Source organism: Sphaerodactylus townsendi, linkage group LG11 (genome assembly GCF_021028975.2).
Source record: "Sphaerodactylus townsendi isolate TG3544 linkage group LG11, MPM_Stown_v2.3, whole genome shotgun sequence".
NCBI classification, from domain to species: Eukaryota; Metazoa; Chordata; class Lepidosauria; order Squamata; family Sphaerodactylidae; genus Sphaerodactylus; species Sphaerodactylus townsendi.
Window position 1 is genome coordinate 12,509,311 of NC_059435.1, and position 19,986 is coordinate 12,529,296.

General features: G+C 47.6%; 1 protein-coding gene across 5 annotated transcripts in view; it reads left to right on the plus strand.

Moving 5' to 3' along the window:
• Window positions 1–19,986, plus strand: part of ADCY1 (adenylate cyclase 1) — a 274,661-nt gene that overhangs the window by 209,001 nt on the left and 45,674 nt on the right. For all 5 annotated transcript variants that reach the window (XR_007245741.1, XR_007245742.1, XR_007245743.1 and 2 more), the window contains exons 6-7: window positions 5,161–5,319; window positions 8,740–8,881. Coding sequence is in view for 2 of the 5 variants with exons in the window: in XM_048510692.1 (XP_048366649.1) it covers window positions 5,161–5,319; window positions 8,740–8,881 (301 nt within the window). In the remaining 3 variants the exon portion in view is untranslated. The remainder of the gene's footprint in view (window positions 1–5,160; window positions 5,320–8,739; window positions 8,882–19,986) is intronic.

The window sequence follows — 19,986 nt, forward strand, 5'->3', positions numbered from 1 at the left end:
TCTATCTATCTATATATATATATATATATATATATATATATATATATATATATATAGTCATATCTATATTCATATTCTCCATATCTATATCTATAATCTATATCTATATCTATATCTATATATCTATATTCATCTATCTATCTATCTATCTATCTATCTATATATATCTATCTATCTATCTATCTATCTATCTATCTATCTATCTATATATATCTATCTATATATATATATATATATATATATATATATATATATAAATATATATATATATATATATATATATATATATATATATATATATATATATATCTATCTATCTATCTATCTATCTATCTATCTATCTATCTATATATATCTATCTATATATAGATATATAGATATATAGATATATATATATCTCAGCTGTAGTATAGTCCCAGAGAAATTAATTTCCTTTCCTGTCAGAATTTGGTTGGAGGCTTTCATTGCGCAGCTGAGGAAATTCATTCACAATCAGAAACATTTTCCCATTTTTGGTCTACATGCTGGATTCTAATCACAGCTCAGACGAGGCTTATTTTTAACGCTCCAGGCAGCTTACGGAGCGAAAAGCTTCAATCGGTAGAGCTCTACTTCAGACCACTCTGTGGGATCCTCGGCCTGGAAGACTTTTGAAAAGTGCTACAAAACAGAACCCTTTAATCTGATGATCTCTGCGGGTTGTCAGACCTCCCTCTTGATGGTTCCGCCTTCCCACTTTGATGCGTCTCATAACTGCTGAACTGAGCTAATTTTAGCTTACAAGGTAAACATGTTTTGCAAGGGTGCTTCTAAATGGGAATTATTCCCTGCATGGAACGCAGAACCCCCCTGGATCTAAGAGGAACATCCTGATATTGTAGGGGTGTCAACCATACCTCTTGAAAATGTATTGTCGAAGGCTTTCACGGCTGGAATCACTGGGGTGCTGTGTGGTTTCCGGGCTGGATGGCCGTGTTCTAGCAGCATTCTCTCCTGACATTTCACCTGCATCTGTGGCTGGCATCTTCACGGCCATACAGCCCGGAAACCACACAGCACCCCATACCTCTTGAAACTTTAAAATGTTTGGGCCACAGTGCCTGGGAAGAGAAAAGTTTGGGGACGATGTGGTGTTACTTTCAGATGATGTTTTAGGCTGCCTCCTTCAGTCTCTGGGGCCTTTCCCACAGAGTCTGGGAGAAATTCTGCAAGCATCACCCTGTGGAGAGCATTATTTTTTTTTACTTCTGCTACTTAATTCCTTGGGGTGGGAAATTTGGTGCTCAGCGGATGTAAAATAGGAAGCCTAACGCAGTGGCTTGCTCATTCCAAATGTGAGTCATGGTGTTCCTGGGGCTTTCCCTTTACAGCTGGAGAACAACAAACCCTGTTTTTCTCTGGTTCAGAGAGCAAATTGCAGAGTGGCTGTCAGGGAAGAATCTGTCAGAACTCTCCACCCGTAGCCCCCCTGATAAGAAAGGTGGAACTAAGTTCCAGTTCTGAAATATGGTGATTCGATGCCATGTACTGTTTTTACCTCTTTATCAGCCTTTTCCCCTTTACCCGCTGAGCTGCAGTGTATTGTTGCACCACAGCTTGGCACAACAACACAATACATGCCTTTATTGGCATATAAAACAGGACAAAAATTTTAAAACAAAACAAGGTTAAGAAATACAGTTAAAATGACTAATTTCCAGTATAAAATTTTGCAACAGTTTCCACAAAAGAGCACATCAAGAGCTGTTCAGAGACTGGGTATCTTTATAACTACTCAGGCCACTGAGAACATTGCAAGAAAATGGAATTCATGTATTTATGGCGCGTATCTTTATTGTGCATTTAGGGCATAGAAACAAAAGAATGATCAAGTGTTTTCAACCGGGGTAGGGGTCCTGGCCTCACATGAACAAACTCTTTTAGAACGTTCCATATTCTTAAATCTTCCCTCCAGCAGAGCTGATGGCAGCACATTACATCTTGCTCTCCTCTGGGTGGGAACAACAGCTTGGCAAAGAAAGAGATGCCGAAAGGGGTGGTTTCCAGGGCGTGAAGGGCCCAGCGTCCTCTCCACTATCCCCACGTCACTTGCCGCTGCAAGAAGTGCGTGGGAAGAAGTGCGTTTTCACATCTGTCTGGAAGCAGCCTAACCGTTACCAATGATGCAAAGAGGGTGAGGTTGGAGGCGAGAAGCCGGAAACCCACGCTTGGAAGTGGGCGCAAGGTTTATACCTGGGCCCCCGTGTCCCCAGCGCCATGCAAAGTGGTACAGGCACCAGCACAGAGAGACTTATTCAGGCAGTGGGACACAGCAGCACAGGGACCAGGAAGTGTTTGTCGGTGCCTTCGCCTTCGGTGCCGGTGCGGTGCCGGTGCCAATGTGGAGGGGGCGGGCTGGCTCCCGGCGATCTTTCACCCAGGAGACAGGCGTGCATTTCATGCCGGGGTGCTGTTGGCATAAATCTTGCTCACCTGTGGGCTTTCTTGGAGGAGAAAAGTATTTCTCCTTTCCTCCTGGTGCCTGCGCAGCTGAATGATTCTTTGGAGGTAGCGCAGCAGTGCCATCCCTGGCTGCCATTAAGAAGAAGAAGAAGAAGAGTTTGGATTTATATTCCCCCCTTTCTCTCCAGCAGGAGACTCAAAGGGGCTCACAATCTCCTCGCCCTTCCCCCCCTCACAACAAACACCCTGTAGAGGTGGGTGGGAGCTGAGAGAGCTCCGAGAAGCTGTGACTCACCCAAGGTCACCCAGCTGGCGTGTAGTAGGGAGTGTACAGGCTAATCTGAATTCCCCAGATCAGCCTCTCCACAGCTCAGGCGGCAGAGCCGGGAATCAAACCCGGTTCCTCCAGATTAGATACATGAGCTCTTAACCTCCTACGCCACTGCTGCTCCTTTAACCCTAACAACCACCACCACCTTTCTTGATGGGGCTGTAAATCTTCCCCAACCCATGTAAAAACAGACTTGCTCTGTCCCTCCACTCCAGCCCTATCCAGGCAGTTTGCAGGGCCTGTAGCTCCAGCAACAGTATTGGTGGCTTAGAGATAGAGCGCCTGCTTGGCATCCAGAAGATACCTCTGCCTGAGATCCTAGAGCACAGGTGTCTAACCCTGGTGCTTCAGATGTTCATGGACTACAATTCCCATCAGCCCCCTGCTGGCATGGCCAATTGGTGGGACACAGCGACCCTAGAGCTATTGGTGATCCTAGATCAGAGGGTGTTCAACTGGCACTTCAGATCTTCATGGGATATAATTCTTATCATCAGTTTTGCTGGGCATGGCCAATTGGTGGGACCAATTAGCCATGCCAGCAGGGACTGATGGGAATTGTACTCCATGAACATCTGAAGTTCCAGAGTTGGACATCCCTGTCCTAGAGAGTCATTGCCTATCCGAGTAGAATCATAGAGTTGGAAGAGACCACAAGGGCCATCAAGGACAATGCAGGAACACACAATCAAAGCACTCCTGACATATGCTGATCCAGCCTCTGTTTAAAACCTCCAAAGAAGGAGCTCGCACCTACTACCGAGGCAAGTGAATTCCACTGTCGAACAGCCCTGACGGTCAGGAAGTTCTTCCTAATGTTTAGGTGGAAACTCTTTTCCTTCACCTTGAGTAGAACATACTTACCTTGATAGTTAGTTGATAGTGATTTGATTCAATGTATGGTAGCTTCATGTGTCCAAGTGGCACAAATGGGAAGAACAGCATCAGTGGGGAGATGCTTCCCTAGGAAGACTGGCTGGCACAGGAATGTGTGTTCATGTGTACATCAGACTTCCCAGTGTTTCCCTTGAACCATTTCACTTAATCAATGGTTTTGCTTTAAGAAAAGCCGATTCTCCAACAGTTTGCTCTGTGCTGGATTCTGTTGGATTCCGCATTCTGCTGGAGAATCTGCTTTTCTTAAAGCAGAACCGCTGATTTAGGTTAATCTAGAACTTTCTCTGCACCTAACGACGCTTTGGCTAAAAAAAGGCTTCCATTCCCGCTGGCAATTAATCGTGTGGTACTCAGGCGAAATAACCAGGTTTCAGGAATACCTCCCCACTGCTTGAGCAACGTTGCCTCCCCTTATCCCGCATCTTGGCAGAAACTGCTTGAAAGTACAACTTTCCCTCTTACTGTGTTTTCTATCCAGTTTCGAAGGGAGGAACGGGGGTCTAATCTTTATTTAAAATTCCAACCATGGAGCGTGACGCAAATGCTAACAACCAATCGGCGATCGGTGGGGGCTGAGCGATGCACGCGCAACATTTCCTGGGTTTCAGTTTCGCCTTTGGGGTCGGGCGAAGCACATACTTGTGAGGAGACGATGAACCAGTGTTAATATTGTCTTAGGAACGTTAGATGTTAGAGTCCATAATTCTTATCAGTTTCTGTCAGCATGGCCAATTGGCCATGCTGGTAGGGCTGGATGGGAATTGTGGTTCCTGAACATCTGGAGAGCCGCGAGGTTCCCAACCATTGCCCTAGGACAGGGGTAGGGAACCTGCGGCTCTTCAGATGTTCAGGAACTACAATTCCCATCAGCCTCTGTCAGCATGGCCAATTGGCCATGCTGGTAGGGGCTGATAAGGCTGTCGGCGATTCTACCAGGAGATCAAGAAGAGAAGCCACTTAAATGATTAATCATTCGCCCTTTTTAGAACTTTTAAAACTTTTTAAATCTAGCCGCTAACGAAAACACGAGAACACGAGTACACGAAAAAATGTGCTGTCCTATGAGAACATGAAAATATGTAAACACGAGAAAACAATAACCAACCAGAAAGCAGGGGTGGAAGTGTTACCATTCTGATGTCATCGCGTCATGACGTGATCACGTTTTTTGCGGGCGGCGGGGGGAAGGACCTGCTCCAACACGGCATGCCAGCCAATCTGGAGAGACAGAAAATGGAGATCGCTTTGTAGCGGGGATTGCTGCATTTCTGGAACCCGAGATAGGCCTACATGTCTTCGCTGAATACATGCTGCAGTGGGGAGGTTGAAACCCCGATGATTTAATTTCCAGTGGGGAATCGACCAACGTTAACCTCCTCATTAGGCAATTGGACAAGCTAAGGTATTTGGACCCTAATCATACGTATATGCTTTGAGTATATCATACTGGTATCCTTTCTTCTAACAGTATTCTTTTCTCTGTGTTCTAGATCGGTAGCTGAAGCCACTGAAGTAGATCTCAATATGAGAGTTGGCCTGCACACCGGGAGGGTGCTCTGTGGCGTCTTGGGTCTTCGCAAATGGCAATATGATGTTTGGTCAAATGATGTGACTCTTGCTAATGTAATGGAGGCTGGGGGGCTGCCTGGGTAAGTTTAAGGAGCAATCGGCTCTCTGAATCTTTTCTCTGTCAAATTGGGTGGGCTGGACTCACACTGTCCCCTTCCGCACGTGCAGAATAATGCATTTTCAATGCACTTTGCAGCTGGATTTTGCTGTGCGGAATAACACAGGTCGTTTCCCCACTTACCATGACCACCCTTTGCTGCGCTCTGCTCTCAGCGCGCGTCATTTCTGGCACGCTCCCGGGTCATCAAAAGGCGCCGTTTTGAGGAGCGCCAGGGGACGCGAGAGCGGCAGCGTTGGGGCAGCTGCATTGTCGCCGACCCTGTAGTGCCGGGGGACCCCGTGCTACTTGGCGACAGTAGCGCGCAGCAGATGGTAAGTGGGAAAATGACCCAAATCCACTTGCAAACAATTGTGAAAGTGCTTTGAAAGTGCATTATTCTGCATGTGCAGAAGGGGCCTAAGACAGTCTGACAGGCTGTAATATAGGTTTTTTATCAGTTTTAGACATGTTTCTATATTCCACATAATTATGGGAATTGTATTTGAGTGAGGATGCTGAGAGTTCTCTTTGGGAGGTTTCTGGACCCTCTCACATGGGTTCCAGGATTCCTTGCAGAAGGACTGCTGAACCCATTTAAATCTTTGGTATGGATACGCCTATACCACTGGAGAGTGCCTGTGAAAGTGATACGCATATTGGAACCTCTAATAGCATCTTTCCTGAAAAAACTGGCATAATTAGTAACCTTTTTAAAATGGGGCATTTATTTTATTTTTAATTGTACGCTTTAAAAGTTTTTATCGCACTTGTCACCTTAACGAAAGACACAAAGTGACTCGTGTTGTAATTAAAACTCCAGTTAATAAAATATCAAAGCAAGGAGCTCTCAAAACAAGAACGCAAAGAAACAGAGCAGCCTCAGAAACAGTCCAAGTGAGCTCTCAAATAATTCGGCCTTCTACCTTTTCCTAAAAGCAACAAAGAACGAAATGCCTCTGGAAGGCTGCTCCATAACCTGAGGGCTGCTCCCAAAACACAAGTGGGATCAGGTGGTGGCAGGTCTTTTGTTACCTGCAGGTATAGTCTGATCAAAGGCCCTGCTGGGTTGATCCAAGCTGCCACCTTGACCTATCTAGGAGGGCACAGTCCTTCAGCTATGGGGAGGGTTCACAGTCATGAAGTGTTTTTCCAGGAAGGCCAGCGCTTTAAAAGGTACTGGAAATTGAGACAACCGGTATCAAAGACAACAAAATAGGTGTATTACATGAAGTGACTAATAAAGATTCTGTCTTTGGTACCAGTTACAGTTTCAAGGTTGTCATCAAGCACATCTCATGTAGAGTATGTTGCAGTAGTCTAGCCTCAAGGTTACTGTAACATGAATCAATGTAGCTGAGTCCCCAGAGTCCAAAAGGGGACACAACTTGCATGCCAGACAGAGGTAGAGCAGTTTGAGGGCAGGTTCAGACTCCGTGTTTTCCAGAGCAAATTATGGATTACGTTCCATCAGCCCCTGCCATCATGGCCAATTGGCCATGCTGACACGGGCTGATGGGATTTGTAGTCCATGAACATCTGGAGAGCCTCAGGTTGCAGACCCCTGGCCTATAGGGACATTGGATCACCCATGTCCTTGGGCTCACACCTTTTGGTAGCGTGTGGGGGCGCCAAAACAGCATGCACCCCAACTTCACGCCACTGAGCCCCTTGCCCCTGGGAATGGCAGGAGCTGGCCTACAGGGAGCCAGGGGGGCGCAGGGGTGGGGGGCACCCTGAGAAGGTGTTGTCCGCAGGCGCCATTCCCCCCTCCCCGATACGCCAGATGTAATAGGGCAAAAAAGGGGCTGTTGGCCCAAGTAGTCTCTCTTTTCCCCAAGTGAAAGGGCTGACTCCAGAAAGACAGGCTGGTCATCCCTAAGTTTGTCACAGAAAGCTTTATCCCATCCGGAGGGGCCAATTCGATTCCCTCCAGAACAAAAGCCTTCCCAGCCAACAGCGCCGCTGCTTTATCAGGCTTTGGTTCCAGCCAGCTTTCCCTCAGCCGTTTGACCCCATTTCCAGGGGCTTATTTGAAGAAGCCTATTGATGTCATTCAGCTCTTCAAAGCTTCAAATCGATGAGCTCATTCAACTGTTTTGCATACATACTAAACATCACGGGAGACGGCCCACAGCGGCAACCCTCTCGCTTGGGTTAAATAACTGAGATTGTAACCACCTAGCGCCCATTTTATTTATTGCATTTTAAAACCTCTCTAGGCTGTTTTTTCACCCAGCTTAGGGTCCTGAAGGTGGCAAACGATCGAAAACATTAAGACGAAGCTTTTGAGACTATAGCATAAAGACATTTCAAAACAACAAATGAGCGCATGCAGTTAAAACAAATACACAGGAGGGAGGCTCAGTTCTATTCCCTTATTCTCCAAGCCCTCCAATAGTAGGACATGGTTCACTATGTTAATTTTTAAGAATTTTGCAGTCAAAGGACCCGTGCACCTGTATTAGAGGCAACCATAAGAACATAAGAACTAGCCTGCTGGATCAGACCAGAGTCCATCTAGTCCAGCACTGCTACTCGCAGTGGCCCACCAGGTGCCTTTGGGAGCTCACATGCAGGATGTGAAAGCAATGGCCTTCTGCTGCTGCTGCTCCTGAGCACCTGGACTGTTAAGGCATTTGCAATCTCAGATCAAAGAGGATCAAGATTGGTAGCCATAAATCGACTTCTCCATAAATCTGTCCAAGCCCCTTTTAAAGCTATCCAGGTTAGTGGCCATCACCACCTCCTGTGGCAGCATATTCCAAACACCAATCACATGTTGTGTGAAGAAGTGTTTCCTTTTATTAGTCCTAATTCTTCCCCCCAGCATTTTCAATGTATGCCCCCTGGTTCTAGTATTATGAGAAAGAGAGAAAAGGTTCTCTCTGTCAACATTTTCTACCCCATGCATAATTTTATAGACTTCAATCATATCCCCCCTCAGACGTCTCCTCTCCAAACTAAAGAGTCCCAAACGCTGCAGCCTCTCCTCATAAGGAAGGTGCTCCAGTCTTTCAATCATCCTCGTTGCCCTTCTCTGCACTTTTTCTATCTCTTCAATATCCTTTTTAAGATGTGGCGACCAGAGATCAAGCGAAGCTAAAAGCATTCTGTCAGTTCTCAGATGAAATTTGCCCGCCACAACGATCCAAAGCTGCCTCTGTCCTATCACTCGGCCTAGAGCCAGATTGGAAAGGGTTGGTTTAAAGTATCAGAACACTGCAGTAGGTCCAGATGCTATAATAAGCTCTTGAGTTTAATTAGCGGGGATATAGAGGGGATTTTTTGCACAGCTAGCAGCTCTGGGGAGAGGGATTCCGCTTTCCGAAGCATTGTTGCTTGTAATGTACCATGGCACTAAAAACCTTTCCGTTTGTGTTTATCCCTCCTGCCTCCTCAGGAAAGTGCATATAACAAAGACCACCTTAGAGTGCCTAAATGGTGACTATGAGGTCGAACCAGGGTATGGCTTTGAAAGGAACAGTTTCTTGAAGAAGCATAATATCGAAACCTTTTTCATTGTGCCATCTCATCGAAGGAAGGTAGGTTTTTGTTCTTTTTTTTTCCTGTCTGGAATCGCATTAGAGCTTACTGACTTCCCAGTGTGGTACCTGTGGGAACCAGACCCCTGCCAATACTTTTTCAGAAAGTAGGCAGAGCCATTGTAAGCTGCCTTCATTCAAGTGAAAGGTTTTCCACTGGAGGATCGGGAGGACTGGTAAGCAAATGGGCTTTCCTTAATGCAGTGATGGCGAACCTATGGCATGGGTGCCAGAGGTGGCACTCGGAGCCCTCTCTGTGGGTACGCGCACACAGAGTTCGTCATGTGGGGGGCGGAAAATCACCCCCTCCACACACACATCTAGGCTGGCCTGGGCCACTGAGCACGATGTGCGTGCACCGCGGTGAGCAGGGAGGACTTAGCTGGTGGGCCTGGTGCTTGTGCTCCGGGTGGCTGTTGCCTGAGGGGGGGCGGGGCGCAGAGGAGGCAGAGACGCTAGAGATGCACAGAGCGGTGCGTGCAGAACTTGCTGAAGGCTAGAGCAGACTGGCCCCTGCTCAAGCGGGTGGGGTGGGGGAAGAGGGAGCCAACCGTTTTTTTCTAAACGAAAACCTCAGTATTCAGGTTAAATTGCCGTGTTGGCACTTTGCGATAAATAAGTGGGGTTTGGGTTGCCATTTGGGCACTCGGTCTCAAAAAGGTTCGCCATCACTGCCTTAATGTGTCGTTCCATTCCCTGCTCAGGCTTGCTTTGTTTACCATTTAAATGTCTATGCCGTTCTCCCGCATGGGCTCAGAGCGGCTCACAACACAAACCAAACATCAAAATCACACGGTGCAGACAACAAACCTAAAATTGCACCAGAAATGCACGTTAGCTAACCACTAACTAACAACAGGCGACCAGTAACAAATACCTCCTGCTCCTAACCGTTCGAAGAGCTTGGGCTGATATACAAACAAGTGGCAGGCAGAAAGATGAAGGGTTAGCCTCCACCAAATGCCTGGCGGAAAAGCGGAGCTTTATCAGCCCCGTGGAATTCTGATAGGTCCCACAAGGCCCTAATAGTAGTTGGCAACGCATTCCACCAAGTGGGAGCCGGGGCAGTAAAAGCCAAACTGGTCGAGGCCAAACGCACCTCAGAGGGGCCAGGGACCCCCAAGAGATTTGCTTCCGAAGAACAGAGTGTCTGCTTTGAGCAATACGGAGAGATGCGCTCCCTGAGATATGAAGGTCCCAGCCTGCTAATGGCCATAAAGATCAACAACAACACCTTAAACCGGACTCGGTACTCCACTGGTAACCAATTCAGCGAGCACAGGATCGGAGTAATATGCTCCCTAAATGAGGCACCAGTGAGGAGCCTGGCTGCCGCATGTTGGACCAGTTTTAGGCACTAGATCAGGGATAAGGGAAGACCAGTGTAGAAAGAGTTACAATAGTCAAGTGACCATTGCGTGGATCACTGTGGCTAGGTCGTTCTGGGTGAGGTAAGGAACCAGCTGTCAAGCCTGGCGAAGATAGAAAAATGCCATCTTAGCAGTCTGGGCCATCTAGGCCTCCATAGATAAGGAGGACTCCAGAAGGACTCCTAGGCTCTTTCCTTCTTGTGTGAGGAGAGAGGTATTCCATTTGGTACCATATCCTGTGGCAGACATTTTTGGTTTGGCTCTGCCTCCTGCGGCAGCCATTTTGGGATTGCACACATCACCACTTCTCAAAATTCCAGAGTTGTCCACAGGCCCACCAAAGGCTGGGGACCACTGACTTGACATATAGTGATGTGCATTTTTCAGGATGGGAAGAAGTCCACAGTGGTAGGGCCATTTGTGGTGCAGTTATTGGAATGTGGAGCTACGAATTGGGAGATCTGAATTCAAACCCCCACTTTGCCACAAACCTAACAGAGAAAGGGCAAGTTAAAGATGGATGGATTGATGGATGATGGCTAGTCAGGGGAGTGGCTTATAGTTGGTGTACATTCTTCCCCTCCAGTTATGAACTGAGCAGCAGTGGTGTAGTGGTTAAGAGCTGATGTATTCTAATCTGGAGGAACCGGGTTTGATTCTCCGCTCTGCCGCCTGAGCTGTGGAGGCTTATCTGGGGAATTCAGATTAGCCTGTACGCTCCCACACACACCAGCTGGGTGACCTTGGGCTAGTCACAGCTTCTCGGAGCTCTCTCAGCCCCACCCACCTCACAGGGTGTTTGTTGTGAGGGGGGAAGGGCAAGGAGATTGTCAGCCCCTTTGAGTTTCCTTACAGGAGAGAAAGGGGAGATATAAACCCAAACTCTTCTTGTTCTTCTTGTTCTTGTTCTTCTTGTTCTTCTTGTTCTTGCTCTTCTTGTTCTTCTTGTTCTTCTCCTTCTCCTTCTCCTTCTCCTTCTCCTTCTCCTTCTCCTTCTTCTTCTTCTTCTTCTTCTTCTTCTTCTTCTTCTTCTGGATTAGACCAGTGGTCCATCTGCCTAGGATTCTGATGGGAATTGCAGCCTTTGAAGGTGGAAGTTCCATCCTAAACAAACTTTCTTGTACAGGAAGTATCGAAAGGCAGCCTCTGAGAGTTGTTGGCCCATCCTTCACAGCATGCTCAAGAGTGTCCTTCACAGCTTAGACACACTAATATGGCACTGTCTAAGTCAGGGGTATGAAACTTATTTGTTATGAGGGCTGTATATAACATAAGTGTGACTTGGTCAGGCTGGGCCCAGAGTGTAGGGTTTGCCTTGGCTGACAAGCCCCTAGCAGGTTCCCAGACTAGGTTGGGACTAGGGGCAGGGGGCTACCTCAGTTTGAGAGGACTTATTGGACCCATGAGCCAGCTGAGACAACCCCCAGATCAGGAGCAGGGGTGGGGGGAGAGTTTCCTCAGCTGGTTCGCAGACCTGATAAACCCTCTTAAGGGGCTGGATCTGGCCTCTGGGCTGAATGCTTGACACCCCTCGTCTAACATCTTCTGATTCAGTGGTAGATTCCAGACTTTCTCAGTACTCTTAAGGAAAACTGGGGGGGAAAACCCTCAACTTAAATTAATTATATGGAAAACTAGCAGGCACCTGCCCATCTCAGATGTGACGCCGCGGAAGCTAACGTTCTCTCTAGCGGAATGGATCCCTGTAGTCTGGAGATTTGTGGTGCTTATGGGGGATTTCCAGGCCATACCTAGTTTGGCAGCCATAATTCCTTACTATCCCTAGTTGCTCAAAGGCCCTTTCCACACATGGAGAATAATGCTTTTCCATTTTAAAATCTATTAAGTATTCTACAACAACACTAGCGGGCCTGGCCACGCTTCGCTGTGGCTTTAGGGGCGGGGGGTTGGGACGGAGGAGGAAGGGGAGAGCCGTACCAGGTTTTTCCTGCAGCTTGGCTGGGGATGCTCTTCCCTGGTCTCCCAGGGTCTGGCAGCAGGGGGTTTGTCAGCGTGACTGCGCATGCCGCGGCAAAGGCGGGCAAGCCACGCCCCGGAACGACAGGCCTTCATTGGCCCAGCGGAGGTCTGGGGAAATGGGCAGTTTACGGGGTTCTGGTGTGACCTGGGACCCCGGTGAAGGGCACATTACCTGCTCGCCACGGGAAGGGACGTCGCGTGAAAATTTGGGGGGGTTGTCCGGTCCGTCCAGCCGTTTCCGCGTTAGACCGTCTCCAACAAACGGATGGTTATCTTTTTATATATATATAGATGGCCTTAATTGAGTAGGAAAATTCTGCTCGTTCTACAAAACAGCATTCCAGTCAGTTGTCTTTTTCTTGTGATCTACTAGAGAATGGGAACAATTGAATATTAACATTTTTAGGACCCTTTTTCCCCCAGTTACGAAGGTTGCGCCCACTGCACCAGAGTCAAGCATGCATTTTTTTCCCTACAAGCATTGAAGAGCAACATAACTGAGAAGTTATTCTGTGAAAGCTGTGTGGAAATTAATGGGTGAAATGCTTGCCCGTGCTTTTGCTCCGTTCCTCTTTATGTCAAAGAATTTTGTGAAGACGAGAGGCTATGATTCAGTACAGAGTATCTGTTTGCACACAGAAGGACCCAGTTTCCGTCTCTGTCATCTCCCGTTAAAAGGATCAGATAACAGGCAATATTATAGACGTCTATCTGAGACCCTGGAGGAAATGCTGCCCTTCCGAGAGACAATACTGGCCCTTTCCCCACTTACCGTTTGCAGCGCGCTACTCTCAGCGTGAGTCATTTCTGGCGCGGGGTCGTGTTTCCCACTGCGCGCTGGGTCATCAAAAGGTGCCGTTTTTTCAGTGCCAGAAATGACGCACGCTCAGGGGAGGCGAGAGCAGCAGAGTCGGGGCGGCTGCGTTGTCGCCGCCCAGACTCGTGGGGAGCGCCGCTGGACCCCGTGCTATTTGGGGAGAGTAGCGCGCAGCAAACGGTAAGTGGGGAAAGGGCCCCTGACTTAGATGTACCAGTGGTCTGATTCAGGGCAGTTCCGCACCTGCAAAATAATGCACTTTCAATGCACTTTGCAGCTGGATTTTACTGCGTGCACTTTCAATGCACTTTGAGTGCACTTTGCATCTGGATTTTACTGTGCAAAATAGCAAAATCCACTTGCAAACAATTGTGAAAGTCCTTTGAAAGTGCATTATTCTGCAGGTGCGAAAGTGCCCTTAGCGTATGACAGCCTCACAGAATCTCTCTTCCCGGCAAGCGTGTGCCCGTAAACATTCCCTCGATACGGTAAAAACACAAACGTGCATTTGTAAACTTCAGCCTGTAGGCATTATCTCTCTCGTTTCTCCCAGCCGTTCCGATAACGATGCCTATTTTTAAGAACAGAGCACGTAAACAAGGGAGAAAAATAGCACCGGGAACGATCTGTCGCCTCCAGCGATAAAGTGCGATGGTCTCGTTAATGATTGAACTGTCATAGGCTGGGAGAAGTGACCACGTAGAGCAGGCAGCCGCAGCTTTAGTTGAGTCTACGGCCGTAAGTTAATAGGACGTGGGAGGTAAAAAAAGTCTGCCTCAGAATGCACACAATCCACATCAGTTCGCCATGCTGCTTCTTGAAGAGCGAGCCGGTTATAGGAATGTCGGGCGAGGGAGAGTACTCTTCCCTAGACTGGCTGGACCAGCTGTGGATGGCCCGGCTTGCTTCGGAGAGGTTGTTGCCGATGGACGCGTGGGAAGAGTAGAGCCCTGCTCAGCTGGGGCTGGGCCAGTGGAAATATTGCAAGACGATTAGTGAACAGATGGCTTGAAATAGAGCTTTTCCAGCAGTTGCCCTAAGGATCTGCAATGAGACCTCTGAAAAGGTCTCTCCTCCCTCTTATTCTCCTATCAGCAATGCAAGGTGAATCTTTAAGTAGCATTCATTCCAGAAATGCTCTCCGTGAGGATGGGTGCTGCTTTACTTCCAGGGCTAACAATTGTACATTGTTCCTTTTAGATGTTTGAAGGGCTTTGGGGTGACTGTTTCTAATATCCTTTTAATTAAAATTGTTTTGAAGAAAGGTGCACACACACCCCAGTATATCCTCTCCCACTCTTGGCCCAACGTACAACTGCCAGTCGTTGCTACATGGTGAAGCCAGTTTTATCACACCTCCACAATGAAGAAGATTTGGATTTATATCTCCCCTTTCTCTCCTGTAAGGAGACTCAATGAGGCTGACAATCTCCTTTCCCTTCCCCCCTCACAACAAACACCCTGTGAGGTAGGTGGGGCTGAGAGAGCTCAGAAGAGCTGTGAGGCGGAGCTATCAGGGACAGGGGGGCTCGTTGCACCGGGCATGCACCTGGGGGCGGTAAATTGCCACACACACACACACACCCCACAGTGCTCCCCTCCCACACTTACCTTAGTGAAACAGAGCAGGCTGGAGAAGTGGCCTGTTCCCTTCAGGCTAAAAACAGCCTGGCGGGAACTACACTTCCCAGGAGACCTTGCGAGTCTCATGGGAAGTGTAGTTCCCACCAGGACGTTTTCAGCCTGAAGGGAACAGGCCGCTTTTCCACGCTGAACTAAGGTAATTACATATTGATCCTCATATGTGTTGAATGTAACAAGATTTACTCAGCACATGTATTTTTAAAAAATAATTTGGCCACGTGCATGGATCATATGTAACTTGTGAATGGGGCCAACATGGTTTTGCATTTGTGGATCTACCGCTATTGCAGTTCATAAGCTATGTGAGCTAAAATTAAGATCTGCCTTTTTTTAAAAAAAAGCACAAGTGGCATGTGATCGCTCCAAACCTGACAGTCCACTTGAAAGCTCTCAACCTGTTCGAAACTTGCTTGAGAGGCTAGTACGTAATCTATAATACTATTACCACGCGCTGATACGTGGGTATGGTCACCGGAGGTTGCATATTGGGTTAAGCCATTTAAGTGTATTGAGAGCAAAATTTTACAAAGTCAAACCCCGCCGCATTAGTCAAAAGATCTTTTGATTTTCTGGTAAGGAAAAACACCATGGGCAGTTCTCTATGTCCAGCCCTTCCAACTTCTGGAGGCACTGCTCATCTTTACGCACCCTAGCATTCAGGTCTCCCTCTACCAACCATTCATCGCATTTATTAGAAAGTTGTAAAGTTTCTAAATATTCAGTGATTTCACGCCACTGTGTTTCCCTTGCCTTGTTGATGGAGCTAGGGCAGGGGTCTGCAACCTGTGACTCTCCAGATGTTCATAGACTGCAATTCCCATCAGCCCCTGCCCCCGTGGCCAATTGAAGTAATGCCATCCAACACATATGAGGATCAATATGTAATTACCTTAGTTCAGCATGGAAAAGCGGCCTGAAAACGTCAGGCTGAAAACGTCCTGGTGGGAACTACACTTCCCACGAGGCACTGCTCATCTTTACCCACCCTAGCATTAAGGTCTCCTGCTACCAACCATTCATTGCATTTATTAGAAAGTTGTAAAGTTTCTAAAGATTCAGTGATTTTACGCCATTGTGTTTCCCTTGCCTTGTTGATGGAGCTAGGGCAGGGGTCTGCAACCTGTGGCTCTCCAGATGTTCATGGACTGCAATTCCCATCAGCCCCTGCCCCCGTGGCCAATTGAAGTAATGCCATCCAATTGGCCATGGTGGAAGGGGCTGATCGGAATTGTAGTCCATGAACATCTGGAGAGGCACAGGTTGCAGACCCCTGAGCTAGGGGGAAGGGTATTGCCGTTGATCTCCAGGAAGCCAAGATCGGTCACCCTGGAGCAAATGGCTTCTTTGGAGGGCTCCCTACGGCATTACTTCATGCTGCGGTCTCCCCCAGACCCTGCCTCCCTGGGTTTCACTCACCAAAGCTCTGGGATTTCCCAACCCAGAGCTAGCAACCCATTTCCAAAAAACTGGACAAGAGGATTGGGAGTGGTCTGGACGAGCAATGAAAAATATTAAGCAAAACAGTTGGAATTGGACCTTTTTGAAATACACTTCTTTATTAATGGCGGCTGACGGTTTCTGTGTATTTTTGAGTCTCATCTATGTTTGTGTGCACTTTATAAGGGCTGAGGGGGAGCCCACTGCAACTTTGGATTGACCAGAAATGCCTGCCCCACACAGAGGGGACCGGCTTTTACTGCCTGTCACCGAGGCATCAAAACAAACAGCAGCTTCTCCATCCTTCTGTCGGTGATTGATTTGTGGAAGTGACAGACGTTGCTGTACGACTTGGCTAACAGCGTCAGATCTCTGGTATGCATCAGTGGAGTGTCTGCAAAACTGGCAGGGGAAAACGCTCCATGAATTTCCACCAGTGTATCGACTGGCATTTCCGCTGGGCCTGCAGATCAGTCATTGTGTCATTTTCCAGCTCACTCCAGCATACCGAGACTTTTCAGGGCCATTGTGCACTTGCATACTGATTGCCAGACCAACACAAGTTCCTGAAATGCTTGGTTTCGATCAGTGCCAATTCCAGGTTTTTTGGGGCCCTGGGCAGAGAAAGCCTGGGGGCCCTTATGCCCCTCCTCAGATCTCTGTTTCCTTCCTCTCAGCCACAGGGCCCCAATCTGGCTTTATATCTCCCCTGCAGAGATGTACTGGGGGGGAAATGGTGCCCGGAGACATCTGTTCTCCAGTCGCCCCCCCCCCCCCACCAAGCTACGCCTGGGGCGGGGCCCCACCTCCAAACTTATAAAAGGAAAGGCCTCAGCACGGAATCTTCCAGTTGCTTCTGTCCTTTCCAGAGAGGAGAGCAGAAGGGACTGCCAGCTCCGAGCTGAGAGGGGGGCAGGTCTTGGGGGAGCTGGCAGCCAGGAGGGGATGAGGCTTCGGGGGTTCCTCTGGCTTCCTTGGCCCCGCCCATGTTGTTGTTGTTGTTGTTGATGATGATGATGATGATGATGATGATGATGATGATGATGATGATGATGATGATGATGATGATGATGATGATGATGATGATGATGATGATGATGATGATGATGATGATGATGATGATGATGATGATGATGATGATGATGATATGATGGGCCCTGGCAGCTGCCCCTCCTCCAGTATGCTGACGCCAGCCCTTGTTGTGATGATTCTTCTGCTATTATGCAGCCAATATCTTGTTTGTACAAGATGGTGGGCCTGATCTGATGATGGAACCCAGTGTGAAAAGAAATAAGTCTTGGGGAACTTTTTGAATCTGCTATCTCTGCCTAGAATTCTTGTGGCAATTGAGCACTGCCAGCTAATCAGTTATTTAATGTTTTTCAGCAAACTATAGTTAACTATTTCAATGAATGAGGACTATTTAAACACTGGTGCTGCTCGCTGGTTTAATATTATATTGATCCTCATCCCCATCTCTTAAAAGCTGAAACATGGGCTCCGTTTTTGTATTATCTCTGCATTGTTCTTTTTGACGTTAATACGAAGTAGCTTAAGCGAGTCACCAAGAATGAAAATCAATAATCAGAGGCAACAAATGATCAGGAATGTGCTCCATTCCCAAGGTAAAACAGTCCCATTCTGGATTTAAAAGAGGATGATGCAGAGACCCAATTTTCATATAGCCTGGTTTGACATCCTGCTCCACCATTGCTGTGGTCTCATTAAGTCAGGAGAGAAAGTAATAATGTAGGAAAGCTTTTTCATGTCCATTTATACTTTCCAGCGAGGACAGCTTTTAAAATATTCACACTTGTTAAAAAGATCTTTTGTTATAAAGGTGAATAAGGTAGGACATCATTATGATCCTTTCAGAAGTACATAGTTGTGCTCTTGAACAACAAAGAAATGGAAACGCCTTCAAAATTAGCCTTTCACAAGCCAATAATTTTTCATTTTTCATTTATAAATCATCTGGCATACAAAGATCTAGGTTTGAATGGGCTGTTGGGAGAGGTTCCACATTACAAATCATGGATTTACTTTGTTATGGATCACTGGTTCTTGGGGTCGTGGAAATGGGCTTCTGTAGAAAAAACAATTCCCTCCTTTTTTCGTGGCTTCTGTCGACTCAGGGACAATGGGAAGGAGTATCCTCTTTTGAATTTTTCCCTTCTGTTCCTTAAAGTATCAGGTTTGCCAGAAGAGCATTGAAGTAAAACTCCTGGATAACAGGTGGAACAAATCCTAATTGGGTGACACTGGACAAATCTGCTCACCCTAGAAAAGAAGCACACCCTTTTGATTTGTCATATAAATGGGAATATTCTTCCAGGTACAGTTTGTTGCATCTGGATAGGAAAGAGAGAAGACATCAAAGTGAAGGGTTTGCTTCACATAAGAGTTTTCAGAGTCTAGGGCCCTTTCTGCACGGGTGAAATACAGCGACCCAGGGACGGCAAAAATGCTGTCCCTAGGCTGCTGTTCGCACAAGAGGTGCTGCTGCATTGCAGCAGTGCCGTCCTGTCCGCTCGGGAGCGGTGTGAAGCCGCTGCTGTACACCTCGCTCGTTGAGCGAGGTTTTTGCAAAGCAGTATCTTCCCGTCGGTGCAGTTCAAACTGCACCGCTGGGAAGACGCCACTTTTCCTGTCGCCTCCACCAACCTCGTCGTCCAGCGTAGCTCTGGAGGGCTGCAGAGACCCGCCCACGCTGCCCTCTGACCCCTGGAGGTTGGAGGGCAGCATGGGTGCGTCCCTGCAGCCCTCCAGAGCGATGCTGGAAGACAAGGTCAGTGAAGGGGGCCGACTGAGAGGCTCCATGTGGAGCCGCCTCTCCAGCTGGGAGGGGGGAGTCGGGGCCAATCGCACGCTATTGTGCAAACGGCCTCCGAGCCTCCATCGGCACAATTCATGCCAGTGGAGGTCTGTTTCCGCGTGTGTGCGGAAAGGGCCTAGGTGTGGCAGTTTTAATGTGAGAGTCTTCAGGGTCTCGGTGCAGCAGTCTTAACCCTGCCGAACTATGATGAGCGTAGCTGCCGTTGTATGGCTCAAAAAACCCAACAACAAATCAAACTGACTAGGAAATATTTAGGGCACTTTTGGAAGAACAACCGATAAACGTGATTGTAAGTACAAGCGGCAAGTAGTTGATGTTGCTTACTTTTGGTCAAAAGGGCCAGCATTCATTACTAGGGGGTTGGTTCAGAACCCCGTGTCGGCAGCTGCACAAGAGACCATTCGCGCATCACTGTCACCCTGTGGTGTCATCTGACACAAACAGATGTGGCTTTCAGCACCTGCCATTTCCATTCTGGTTCTTACCCAAATGGCCGGAATGTTAAACAGATTTTGCTGCAGGGTGTGCATTATTAAAAGGGTTTTAAAATCAGTTCCTTCGGCTCTAATGGACAGGTTCTTGGACTGCATCCACAAGTCTCATGTTAGCAACTCTATGGCTATTGCATTAGAATCGAGAAGCCAAAATTCCCTTTGAGGATGCATTTCTTGAGATTGATGTTTTTCTTCTGGTAGGGAGAAAATAAGAATAAAATGCACATACATTTCTCCATCACAATTGGGGGAAAGTACCTTGGGTGGAGGGAGGGTTGTAAATATCAAGGAAATTCCGAGGTCACATCTGGCATCTTCTGTAAAAGAGAGCCACCATCCTCTGTTGCCCAGATTCCCTCACCCCACCTCTGTGTGGGACTTTAGGATTGATGTGAACTGACCCGGATCTCAATATATGAACTAGTGGGTGGGTGGGTGGGTGGGTGAATGGGAGGATTGAGAGAATCAGTGTAGGAGTTTCCTGAGCAATCTAGGGCCCCTTCCGCACACGCAAAATAGTGCGTTTT